This window comes from Nyctibius grandis, chromosome 13, assembly GCF_013368605.1.
Source record: "Nyctibius grandis isolate bNycGra1 chromosome 13, bNycGra1.pri, whole genome shotgun sequence".
In the NCBI taxonomy this organism is placed as follows: Eukaryota; Metazoa; Chordata; class Aves; order Nyctibiiformes; family Nyctibiidae; genus Nyctibius; species Nyctibius grandis.
Genome location: NC_090670.1, coordinates 18,033,847 through 18,046,800, shown reverse-complemented (window position 1 = coordinate 18,046,800; position 12,954 = coordinate 18,033,847). Strand labels below are relative to the sequence as shown.

Here is a 12,954-nt window from a genome sequence, read left to right as displayed (position 1 = left end):
AATTGTTTGCTACGTGTGGTTAGCCAGCACTCCCATCACCCTGCTGTGTAGCCCGTGACTGTTTTCGGTAAGTAACTGGTCTCTGGCCTGTTTGGCAGCGTACCCTCACAGGGCTCCACTTGGGTGCAGTTTCTCTCTGCGGTGATGAGCAGCCCCGTTGCAAGTGGGACTGGGAAATAAAACCCGTGAGGGTCAGGGACGTCAGCCCGTGGGGTCGGGCGCTCTGGTTCACCAGTGTGTGATCGCTGCACCTTCCCAGGCTGGGGCGCAGGCACGGGCCGTCTCGGGCATCTCCTGTGCAGCCAGCGAGGGATTCTGTCTGATTGATTGGGTTTTGTATCCTTGGAAACTGAAAGGGCATTAAAATTGCATGGTGCGTGCAGTGCTGAGGCACTCTCCTCATAGTGCTGCCATGGGCTTGGAGATGGCTTCAGCCTCCACCTGCCAGCTACGGGTGTAAAGGGCACGGGCTGGTTTGGGAGGAAAACTAAACAGCAAACTATTTAGAGGGAATTACCTCTGTGTGCCGACCCAGCTTGTGGAGTCCCACGGGTGCTGCCAGCAGGTGCAAGAGCTCAGCCCCTGCGTGCCAGCGCGGGTTCGGCCATGCCCTCACCTGCGCTGAGGTCGTTTTGAGGCAGCTCTCCCCCAGCACTAGCAGCTGCGAGGAGAAGGGGGCTCCTCTGGAATCGCCCCCAGACCCAGGGGAAGGAGCACCGAAGGGTTGCCCCTGGTCTGGGGCTGCCCACAGCCCGTGGAGGTACTGCTCCGAGCGCTGCCGTCAGTGCGCACACTCCCGCAGCTTCTCACCAGCACCTGCCGTCCTGTCCCTAGCCAGCAAACCTGCTTTTGCATCGAATCTAGGTTACTCTCTGTCTCTCAGACACCAGATTTTCCATTTTCTAAAACAGTACCAGAACAAAGGCTCTCCCAGGATCTCATTTTCTCTTACCTTCCGAGTTCCTGCTAATTAATATCGTGGCTGCCTAGTCACGCAGCGTGTGTTCATCTATATGCATGCATTCAGAGAAGATGAAAATAATATCTGCATCATGGGATCCTGCGGGTTTATTTGCCGGGGAAAACAGGTCCCTGATGCTCCAAGGAATCCCTCCGACTACAACAGCATCTGCTGGGCACCAGCCCACCCCTGGGTGCTCTCCATGGCTCCTCACAGCCCTGCAAGTCAGGGAAGGAAGGGAATGGGGCAACTGTGTGTGCGAGTGCACGGGGAGGAGAGAAAAACAGTTAAGAGAAACCACAACTCATTGTGGGCTTGAACTAATGGGCATCAAATACTCAGAAATCATATGGTAAAGTGCAACAGATCCCCACAAAGCATCGCTGGCAATGAGTCACTGGTTAATGTCCCGCTAACTTGGATTTATAGGTTTAATATTTTTCTATTGCATGGTTTCTGTTGCTGTGCAGATTGCTTCATCAGTTTTCCTTCCTGTCCCGAGGTACTTTAAAATAGGATCTTTTGAGCTTGTTATTTTTTAATAAATATATTATATTTCAAAGGACATTGAAAAAATTCCTTGTCTTTTATACCTCAAGACTTGAAACAGTCTCTCTAATGTCCTAGTCCAATTTGCAAGCTGGCTAACTAGCTCATACCTATATAAATGTCCTTTTTTTGAGGATCTAATGAATAAAACAGCCACTGTGAATGTGTTAATATCAATAGTGGTCATGCAGGAGGAGCTCTTTTTAATGAAACCATCTTTATTTAAAAAAAAACACCAATGCTTTCATAAATTTTAAAAAAGCATCGGTAGTAATTTTTTTTTATATTGACTTAATAAGCACATTTTAGTCACTGTTTTTAATAATACACATGCTCATTTTCCCTTCCAGAGATCAAAACTCTGCTCTGGCGAAGTGCTGTATCCCACGGAGCGATGGGAGCGTGGCCATGTGCTGCTATGGCAGTGCGTGGTGCTACCTGTCTGGGACAGCCCGGCCAAAACCAGGACGTACAATCCGAGGTGTCCGTGTTTACGCTGTGCAATGTTCGCTGCTGCCCGGGTTCCTGAACACTGTGCTTCACCCTGCGGAGCCAAGAACCTGCTTGAGCGGAGTGAGGGAAGATGGATTTCTTAAGATTTGTAGGCTGGGTATTTAATGTCTGTAACTATTCATTTTTGAGACTGCACACACATCATGTATAGCTATACACATACTATATATATATATATATATATACACACACACACACACACAGAGAGGTGTGTGTGCATGTGGATATGCTGGGTTTCGGGAGTCTATCATCATAGTAAGATGATACCTCACTATGACCATTGTCCCTTTCCAGACAAGGCTCACATGGTGCAGATGACCCAGTGCCCAGGCCGGCGGTGCAGAGGCTCTCCAAAACTGCCGGGAGCACCTGGGCTCCCCCCATCAGATGTCAATAGGAACGAAGCCCCCAACGCAGTGGTGAGGTGCCTGAATCTCTCCAGAAATGAGACTCGAGTATAAGACACAGAAAGGTGTTGTGCACCCTGCTTGACCCCTCAGCCTGGGGAAGAGCTGAGAAAGGTTAGCCTTGGCCTGCGCCCCTTCGGTCTGGGGTCTGCCTGGCTCCCCCGCTCCCCTTGGCCCTGCGCTTGGCACGGCTCCCCTCAGCCTCATGTCCCCCCTCAGCCCCTGGGGCTCCCCTCAGCCCCGGGCTCCTCTCAGCCCCCGGGCTCCCCTCAGGCCCTGGGGCTCCCCTCAGTCCCGGGCTCCCCCCGGCCACCCCCGCCGCCCCGCACGGTCCCGCCCCGCCCCGCCCCTGCACGGCTCCCGCAGCGGCCGCGTTTGCGGGTGGCGGCTCCTCCCGGCAGTGCGGTAGAGCGCGGCCGCCATTGCATCACGGCGCGCCCCGCTCTCGGCCGCACCTCCATCCCGCAGCCCGGCACCGGCACCGGCACCGGCTCCAGCTCCGGCACCGGCGGGGGGGCGGGGGCGCTGCAGCCGCAGGGAACGGGGAGAGCGGGCTCCGCGGCAGCGGGGGCGCGACCCTCGGCCGGGCCGCAGCGCCGGTGCCGGCAGGGCTGAGGCGGCGGCCGGCGGCCGCCCGGCCCCGCGGTCTCCGCACAGCATCTCGGCGGCGGGGCCGGGCGGGATGCGCCGGCGGTGACGGGGCAGCGGGGTGCCGGGCAGGGGCCTGCGTCGGCCGCCATGGGGCCCGCCTGAGCGGCGCGGCCGCGGCGCAGAGAGCGGAGCCGGCCCGCCCGCGCCCCGGCGGCGGGGGCCAGGCCCGGGCCGGTGCCGGTGCCCGGGGCGCCGCCGTCCCGGCCGAGCGGCGCCTCCCGGCCGGCGCGCCCCCTGCGGGCGAGCGGCGCGGCGGCGGCCGCCCTCGGGCCCGCGGGCCGGGCATGGGCGGCGCGGCGGCGGGCGGGCGCTGAGGCGGGCGGCGGCGGCAGCATGGAGGCCATCTGGCTCTACCAGTTCCGTCTGATCGTCATCGGCGACTCCACCGTGGGCAAGTCCTGCCTCATCCGCCGCTTCACCGAGGGGCGCTTCGCCCAGATCTCCGACCCCACGGTGGGCGTGGATTTCTTCTCCAGGCTGGTGGAGATCGAGCCGGGCAAGAGGATCAAGCTGCAGATCTGGGACACGGCCGGGCAGGAGCGGTTCCGGTGAGACCGGCGGCGGGGGCAGGCGGGCGGGCTGGGGGGCGGCCCTTCCCGCGGGGCCGGGGGCTGCGGGGCCGGGGCCGGGGCCTTCGTCGTGTGCCGGGGCCTGGGTTGTGCGGGGATGCCCGCACCGCCGGAGGAGGCGTTTGGCGAACGAGACAAAGAAGAGTCAAATTGCGCTGCCCCCAAAGCGCGCCGGGGAATCGAACCGCCTTGGGTGCCTGGGGTGGGTGTGCACCCCCGAACGGCCGCGTGTGGGGTCTGTAGGGTGAGACGGTCTGTACGGTCTGTCGGGGGTGTGGGGTCTGTAGGGTGTGTAGGGTGGAGGTGTGGCGGAGCGACCCCGCTGCCGCCGGGGAGGGGGCCAGGGCCCGCAGGCAGGGCCGGGGCCCAGGGGTGTTTACCAGCCCTGCGCGGCAGCCGGAGCGAGGAGTTGTGCATCAGAGGATGCAGCTCGGCGGGCGAAGCGCCTGCTCGCCGTCGGTGCGGAGAGGCGGTGACCAGGATGTTTCATAGCTGAACGCACGTTTAGGCTCGGTAAGTGCGATGGGAGATGTGGTTTGATGCTCTGCAGCGACATGTGGTGCTTAGGGACGTGGTTTAGTGGTGGACTTGGCAGTACTGGGTTAACGGTTGGACTTGGTGATCCTAAAGGCTCTTTCCAACCAAAACGATTCTCTGATTCTATGATCATCTGTCTGTAGGACAGAGAAAGGCCGGGACAAACCCTTGGTTGTGGCTGTGCAGGGATGACAGGTGCTTGCTGGAGAGTGTCACACCGAGCGCTGCACGGGCACAAACAGCCTGAGAGGCTAAGCAATAGTAACGAAGACTCGATGGGGAAAAATAAAGGCGGCATGTGGGAACGTGCCAAGAGTTACCCACAGAACTGTGTGGTAAAAAGAGCCGTCGTGGTTGGAGCGGGCTCAGCCCCAGCTAAACAGGGGGATGGTGTTGTCACGGGACGTGTGCTGCTCAGAGTGCTCCTTTGGAGGGGCTGTGAGTGTACCCTCAGCTCCCTGCGCCCTGTTTGCTTATATTTTTCATGCATCTTTAACCCTCATCCACTTTCATCCTTCTCCTTCCGGGAGCACTTTCCATGCTCCACATCCCTGCGCAGCTTCACATAGCTTCCACGTCTGTGCTGTAACGACTCGCCTGAGGAGTGTTTTGGTTTCATTCAATAGAAACCTCCCCTGCTCTCACCTCTCTCACCGCCTTCCTTCACATCTGTGGCACTGGCATCTGGCCCGGGATGTGCAGTAGTCGGTCCTGAGTCACTGAGGACAGGTTTTTCCTTCGCTACCTTGCAGCTTTTCGGGGTGAGGAGCTGGTGCTTTATTCTGCTGAGAGAGGAGGTGCTTTAGCTTGCAGTTGCATCAGCTTCCAGCTTTGGATCTCGGCCTGAGGTCTATAGAAAACACGCCTGGGTGCTCTCCCCTGCTTCTGTGTTTGCTGTGAAGAGCAAAAGCTGTTGGATGGCTTCGATTTCCTTTCTTTTACTCGTTAGGAAGTTCGGGGCCCTGGAGGCTGCTTACCCTTAGTGCTGGTGGCTGACCCGGCCGGGCGCTCGGGCTGTAAGCGTGATGAGCAGGCGACCTTCAGCGCAAGGGCAGGCTGCGCTGCTGCGATGGGCAGCAGCATCATCAAAGGCAGGAAGAGTGTAAGGGGCAGGAACAGTGAGTGACATAAAAACACACATCGTGCAACTTTGAAATGCCCTTGCGAAAGCGCAGACTTAAATTCCCCACGTGAAAAGCTAGAGGGAAGTGAGCAAACCCAGGTGCCTTCGTGGTACACTCTGAAGTATGAAAAAATCAGGCAAAAAGTCTCTTTTGTGTTTATCCCTTTCATTAACCCCGTGACAAATTGTGCCCCATAAAGACAGCAGCTCTTGGGCTCCTCCTGCAAGGTATTTTCCTTGGCAAAAGGCAAGGTGAAGCTATTACTGGGATAAGCTGAAACCTGTCAGACTTGCAGGCACAGCCCAGAAGCGCGATGGTGCAGGTGCTCTCCAGAACCCTTAAACTTTTTCGGCATAGCACAGGGAATTTCTTGAGAAGGAAATTCGTAAGAATGAGCTCTGCTTTTTCAGAGTTCTCTTATTTGAGCATTTCCAGTCTGCTTTGCGTAGCTTAACAGCTGCCCCACAAGGAAGAAACCACTGTAGCTATTCTGGAGACACCTTGTTGGCATTCTCTGGTCTGCAGCTGTGCTGCGTTTCTGCTCTTCCTGACCCCCGTTGTGAGCTCTTTCACTCACCATAAATTAGAAGCAATTTCCGTGCAGTCAAGGCTTAAATTACAGTTAAGCGTGTGCCATTCCTTCTTGCCAGATCAAGCCCCAAAACATGCTGCCTGGGACAGCATTGAGGCTGCTTTGGAGATGTAAGAGCAGGGTCCAATTCTTCCTGGATCCAGCAGGTTTTGCCCATCTCTGGTTGCTCAAATACTGTGATTTCCTGCTCTGAAACGTGCTGTCGTGTAATGCTAACAAAAGCAAAAGCACATGCAGCCCTCAACCCCCGGAGCTGTGTACCACCACCTGCAGAAGAGCTGTTTCCTTCCAGCCGGGACCTCTCCCTCTGCTGAGAGGGAAAGACTCAAACAAACCCCAGGTACAAGAGTCCCCACCACAGGTACAGAGCAGGGGAGAGCTCCCAAACAGAGGCAATACCTTTATGTTAAAACTTGGCCAAAAATAGGTGCAAATACCCGTACCGCTCTGCAGGAGCCCGTACAAGCATGGCAGGAGGGGGGAAGGTAGAAGCCTTGGAAGAGAATTGGGGAGTTGTGTACAGCATGAAGGCGATATAGTTGTTTTCCTGCAGGGCAGTAAGGAAAACAGTCCGTGGAAAAGGCTTTAAGAAAAGGCACTGAGACCTTCCCCTAGTTTTACCTCAAAGCAGCGTTCAGCTTAGAGCCTGTCATGTCTTTCCTGGGTACCTGAGGCGTTGCTGATGTTGGCAGGAGGAGCCAGGGCTGATGCACCGAGCACAAGGGAGAAGCAGAAATGCCTGTGACAGCGTGGGGGTGAATTCAAAGCGCCAGTATCTGTTTGCAGCTGGCTAGATAGCAAAAGGCAGCTCTAATTCTCTCAGTGCCAAATGTGCAGAACTACTGTTGTCCCTCAGCCAGATAATTGGGAGAGGAGAAATTGTCCAAATGCAGCCAGCTATCATCTTTCCCCCCCCCCCCCTTCTGGCTTTCTTCAGTTTTGGCTGTGGATTTTCATCCACCACTGCATGTCTGTTGATAAAGCAATCCTTGAAAACTCCAGTTCATCCTTTCTTGGGGCAGTTTTGCTAAACACACAACACTACAGGACCCAATAACCCCAACAACAGTCTTGTATGTCCCAAAAAGGACTTGTCCCCAGGTAAAAATGCAGCAGTGCTTAGATTTTTCCCAACAGGGAAAGTTCAGGCCTGAGTGTGCGTTCCTCCAGGGACTGAAATCGATCATCGCTTCTGGATTTAGAATGAATCCATGACACTGCAGAAACACCAGAGTGTTACAGCTTCTTGGTTTGTCCACGTGTAGTAGCCCTTGAACTGTAGCTCTGCTCAGCCTCGTGGGCTCAGCTTCGCTCCGTTGCCCTGTGTTAGCTGATGTCACATGCTGCTCCTGGCTGTGTTGAAGGCTGCCCTTGCTCGGAGGAGTTGTGGAAGAGGCGCTTCATTTCTCAGCCTGTGGTTTGGGGGTCTTTTTTGGTTACTGTTTAAACGTTGTCAGTATTTGGCAGGAACAAGACCAGCAGATTCCCCGAGGAAGCTGTTGTACCGTTTTGCTGTTGCCCGAGAGGTCACGCTGGCTGCTCCTGTTACTGCGGTAGCTGTCACGGTGCGTGCCGTCGTTTTGACCAGTGGCATAATGGGAGAAAGCACCAGGGTCGGTGGATGTCCCTGTGCCAAGGCCCTGGGTGTGTGGAGGGGAGCTACGACCCCATGGTCTGTCTTCCAAATCTATAGCCTCCTCCTTTTCTGTGTCTATCAGCGAGTGGGTGTTTGGTTTCAAATAAATCCTTCAATTTGTTACAGTGCTTCTAAACCAATGGGTTAGACAAGGTATCCAGAGAACTTCCATGGCGTGGGACGGGACTCTTGAGGCTAACAGCAAAGAGCATGCAGAAATCCATGACAGAAAACGGAGCCCAAAGATGGTGGTGGGGATTTTGAACAGAGCTGTAATAAATCAGTAGGGCAGTTACCCAAGAATGAGGTCTTTAAGCCAAGATTAGTCATCTTTTTGAATGACAAGCTCTACAGAACACAAGCTAAAAGCAATAAGACGTTGCCTGAACAGCCTTCTCTGCCCTGTATTCTGCAGGGCAGAGAGGGGGGTGGTAATGCTGTGCTCTTAAATAAAGACCTGTGTTCAGAAGGGCTACGTTTGGCTTAAGAAAAAAAAAATCAGAAGACACAAACCCTTCTTCCAAAAGAGCTGTAACTTACACTGTTGTTGTGGCTCATTCATTTCCAGGTCCATCACCAGAGCCTACTACAGGAACTCGGTTGGCGGACTCCTCCTCTTTGACATTACAAACCGCAGGTCCTTCCAGAACGTCCACGAGTGGCTAGAGGAGACTAAGGTGCACGTCCAGCCATACCAAATCGTCTTTGTTTTGGTAGGTCACAAGTGTGACCTTGACACACAGCGGCAAGTCACCAGGCACGAAGCTGAGAAACTGGCCGCTGCATATGGTATGAAGTACATTGAGACCTCGGCTCGGGATGCCATTAACGTGGAGAAGGCCTTCACTGATCTGACTCGAGATATATACGAGCTTGTTAAAAGGGGGGACATTTCAATCCAGGAGGGATGGGAAGGGGTAAAGAGCGGGTTTGTCCCAAACGTAGTGCACTCGTCAGAAGAAGTGGTGAAATCAGATAGGCGATGCTTTTGCTGAGCTCTTCTAGTGAGGCAAGTGGTGATGAACTCTACTAACCAAACGTACTTTACTAAGTGAACTCCGTGTGACAGAAGGGAGAGCAGCGCTCCCGTTGTGAACCGCCTCCCCCATTGTTTTGGACACCAGAACAGACCCCGGAAAGAAATGTTCTGTTCCAAATAACCTTTCAGAACTGGGGGGCTACAAGCCTAACGGAGAGTGAGTGAGGGTGCATGTAGATGTTGTAAGGAGACAGGAAGCAGAAACGAGGGGCTGCATAAGACAGGAGCGAGTATGCAAAGAGCTGAATGGGCTGGCACCTGCCCGGGTACTGTACGTGTCCTCTTTGGAGTAAATCCATAGTGCCATGCTGGGTATTGAAGCCACAGGATGCATACTTCAGTAGTGTGACAAATGGGCAGACAGAGAGAAAGAAAGAGGACAGCTTCGTTTGTGTCAGCTGTTTATTACCAGGGAGGTGTAAAGGCAACATAGATACCATTTCCTCATAAGGCCAACTCCACAGGAAAAGTTTACTGACGTGGTATGCACACTTCTGAAGTTTCTTTCTTTTATGTTCTTGAACCTAGTTCGATAGCCAAGACTATTCTGTGGGATTTAAAGAGGAAAAGAGTAGATACTTGATTGGTAATTAAATTTAAATTATTTTCCCCCCCCGTGCTTTTCTTGCTGTGCTGAACTGGGATTCTAAGTGGCAACTCCTGCTCCAGTAGTAATTATTTGATGCATTTTTTTTTTACTTATTTACTGCCTAGGTGAGTACCTTGAAAGTACCCTGAGTCCAGGCCTTTCTGGTAGAATTAAGTGATCAAGAGCATAAAGAGAGAACCATGTTCTCATCTGTTCTATCATCTTAAGGCTGGCATGTTGCAGCCAGGTGGGACACCCCAACATTGCTGTCTTGCTAACAGCACTGTGCTGAGCTTTTGGGTCTCACCAGCCAGGGCAAAAGGCAGAATGGAAAGGCAGGGCGGGGGGGGACCAAAACCCTGACAAAATAAAAAAAAACTTGAAAAGCTTAACTCAGGTGCATCAGACATCCAAAAAGGTGAGATTTGCTTTTAAAGAAGTAAAATAGCATGGAAAGCAGCAGCTTCCATCAGTACTTTCTGCTGTTAAAGTGTTGTTTTCTTTTTTTGGCATCTGTGGAAGAACAGAACTAGCACTGGGAAGGAGGAGCACACCACAGAAGTGTCTGAGCAGGTGGAAAGGAAAGCCACAAAGCAAGAGTAAAATGTGTTTTCCTCCATGTTTTAAGTTGACAAAAGAGGCTCTGTCTCAGGCTGGTCATCATGGGGTGGCAGCCATGTTACAAGAGCTATAGGTAGGTGGACATTTTCTAGGAATGCCATTGACCACTTGAGCTTTCCTTCCACTAAGTTTTAACTTAAGCTTTTGAAGTGCAGCAGGGTCACTGTGCTCCTGTAGCAAACTAGGGAAGTTCAGCCTATTAAAAGCGAACAAACAAAACTTTAGTGACTTTTTTTTTTTACTTGAGTTCACAAGCTTTATACACCAACCTGCTAACGGGCAGGAGGAAGGGATTAGGTAAAAACCACAGGACGCATCTAGTGTTTGATTTTAGGCCTCTAAGTAGAGAAGAAGAAAATACTTGTTACAGCTTTTTATGCTACCCTATCTGTAAAAGTGTGGGTCTTCTTGATTGCTGTGAGTTCAGACTGTTTCTCCCTTTGAACCTGTTCTCACAGTTTGCAGCACATGGGCAGGTCTGTACGAATTAAAAAAAACCTGTGGTTTCCAGATTAAAGTGGTTAAGAAAAGGAAAAAAAAAAACCCAACAACAACTAAACCAACAACCAAAACCCTGAAAATGAATAACATGTTTATTTTCAGTGTTCTAGGAACGATTTCAGCTCCTGGGCTCTGCAGGGGAGCAGCGGTGTGGCACCTGGAGGGCGCTGGTAGCAAATGAGAGGAAAGGGGGGTTGGCAATGGTCTAGCACCTTTCAGTAAGCCTGTCACTGCTAAGGACCCCTGCTTGCTCTTGAATAGGCTATAAACGTCTCTAAAACCCTTGTGCTAAAGCGCAGTGACCTCCAGGCAGGTTCAGTGGTGATCGAGTTGAGTGGCCTGAAGATAAAAAAGATTAAAAAAAAAAAAAAAAAAATCCCTTTACAAAATCTCTTTCTAGGGTAAGCAAAGCTGGAGCAGATCGATGCAGAGAGCACCCCAGGAGCTTGGCTGCGTGGGCTGACGCCAGCGGAGAGCGCAAGGTTTGCTCAGACCAGGTCTGTTTTCCCAAAGCCAAGGGCAAACAAGTAGGAGAGGGTCAGTTTCTTCATCCCTTGAGTGGGAAGGCCACCACGGACCCGCTTTGGTCTTTCAGGGTCCCGCTGTTCACAAGGGGTGTCTTGGGTTGCCCAGCTGAGCGCAGCAGCTGTCCCTGAGGGCAGCGCTGGGGTGTGCAGCGAGGAGTTGGATCAAATGGCGTTTTAGCAATAGCAACATCCTGTAACTCTCTGTGCAGGAACCTGGCGAGCAGGGGAAAGATCTTTTCACGAGACAACCCATATTTTATTTAACAGGTTTTGGACATTCCCCTTTACTGTTCCCAGAGAGAAATTCCAGAAAGCCTAAACAAGTAAGTGCATTCAGGCCTTCAGAGTAAACCTGCAATTTAAAAATACAAGTATCCTAATTCTAAAGAGTAATGGTACAGACGAAAACGTAAGCAGTCTTAACTACTTAGAGGTAATAAATGGTTATATTAAATGATAGAGAACTCATTATATACATCTTTTTCTAATTCCTTGCATTTTCTAGACCGCTTATTAAAATATAGGAAATGTAGATTCATCTGTACAAAATTTGGAATGTTTTTTTCTAAGATGAAGAACTTATAGGATATGCTAAGAATTTTCTAACAACTGGTTTTAATGCTTTGACTTACTAGTGCAAGAGAGATTTAGAGAAATCAGAAAGTGATACCTTTCACAGGATAATGGGCAGGAGCTCTTTTACTCTAGGACAAAAAGAAAAAAAAAAAGAAAAAGAAAAAGCTAACTTCCTGTGGGCTCTGCCACATGTTAAAAACAATCTGCATGTTAGATTGAAATTGCTCAGAACCTCCAAATAAAAGCCTACTATACACTTTCCTCGCTTTCTGTTATGCACTGTAACGAAATGTGAACATAACGCTGTATTTAGCTGTCTGTATGTGACTGAAAACATGCCTGTATTTAGCAAAATGGTTACTATGTGATAATGTGAAATTCAAAACTTGTAAAGAAACTTTGGTGTTTTTTTTTCTTCCCCCCTCCCCGTTCTTTACCAGTGAGCTATCTGCTACCTGTACCCTTCTATACCGCAGCCATAACTGCAGGCCTAACGTGGACTGGCTCAACAATAAACAGGCGCTCTTTGCACCAGTGTCCGCTATACATTTCTCTGCGAAGGCCGCTGCTCACATCTCCAGCACCAGCCAACGGCCTCGCTGAGTAAAACCAGAGCAACTACAGAAACACTGGCCGTTCTAGAACAAACCCCCAAAACCCCCAGCCACCCCCTAGTGGTAGCTGAGAACAGCCCCAGCCCCTCCAGGAGACCCTTCTCAGCAGCAGGACGAGTGTCCCTGCAGCTAAAACATCTTCTGCAACCTGACCTTCTGTTCTTACCCACAGTAACAAAGACTGAACAGCAAGGGACAGAGCAACACTGGACAAGGATCTTGCCTATGAGTTTTGGTTTGTGTGGTTTTTTTTATTTACTTAGTATCAGAAACAAACTAAAAACCCACTCAAACCAAGAGTTGGGATGGCCACAGCCATGTCCCACCCCTCCCTTTTGTACCTGTGGAGCGATTCCAGCTGCAGTGCTGTCCCCCCTGCCCCCATGCCCAGCACAGGTCAGTGGCAGTCCCACACAGCCCTGATTTTGCTCGTCAGTCGCACACAGCACTGATTTTGCTCGTGCAGAAATGCTGAACTCGTGGTTTCATTGTGCCCAACAAAGGCAGGCAAGCGCTGCCTTCGGACCAGCCAGGGGGAGGGGGAGCACGCGTTAGCCTGTTGGGATCTCATTAATCCAAACTGAAAATTGCAAAAGAACTCATGTTTGCAGCTGCCTTTCCTGTCATCACTGATGCTCTTAAAAAGAAAGGGAGAAGCAGCCTGCAGCCTGAGCAGCCCCACACGCAGCCGAGTGCAGCAGTGGGCAGAGACCTGTTAGCAAAATAATACATTTGATTTACACGTTTCACTGAAGGCACTGGAACAAACCGTATCGCCCTGCAAGAAAGGTACAGACGGGCCAAGCCCAGGTACTTACTTGTGCCGGGTGGTAAGTAAGTATTGGCCTGTTTTACACCCATCCCTGCAGCCCTTCTCTGTCACAGCCACGGTGCTGTCACAGCACTGCTTGCGTTCGCGAGTTCAGATGCGCTGACTCACACTCCCCC

General features: G+C 51.9%; 1 protein-coding gene across 1 annotated transcript; it reads left to right on the top strand.

The window, feature by feature from the left end:
• The first annotated feature begins 3,414 nt into the window (after positions 1-3,414).
• On the top strand, positions 3,415-11,816 carry RAB39B (RAB39B, member RAS oncogene family). The gene is made up of 2 exons (XM_068411828.1): positions 3,415-3,629; positions 8,108-11,816. The coding sequence occupies exons 1-2, from the start codon at positions 3,415-3,417 to the stop codon at positions 8,532-8,534; spliced, it is 642 nt and encodes a 213-aa protein (XP_068267929.1). The 3' UTR covers positions 8,535-11,816.
• The last annotated feature ends 1,138 nt before the right edge of the window (positions 11,817-12,954 follow it).

Bases quoted from the DNA above. Each gene is read 5' to 3' on its own strand.
- RAB39B (XM_068411828.1), top strand. From the start codon at position 3,415: ATGGAGGCCATCTGGCTCTACCAGTTCCGTCTGATCGTCATCGGCGAC. The intron at 3,630-8,107 runs GTGAGACCGGCG...ATTCATTTCCAG, and splicing joins GCCGGGCAGGAGCGGTTCCG to GTCCATCACCAGAGCCTACT.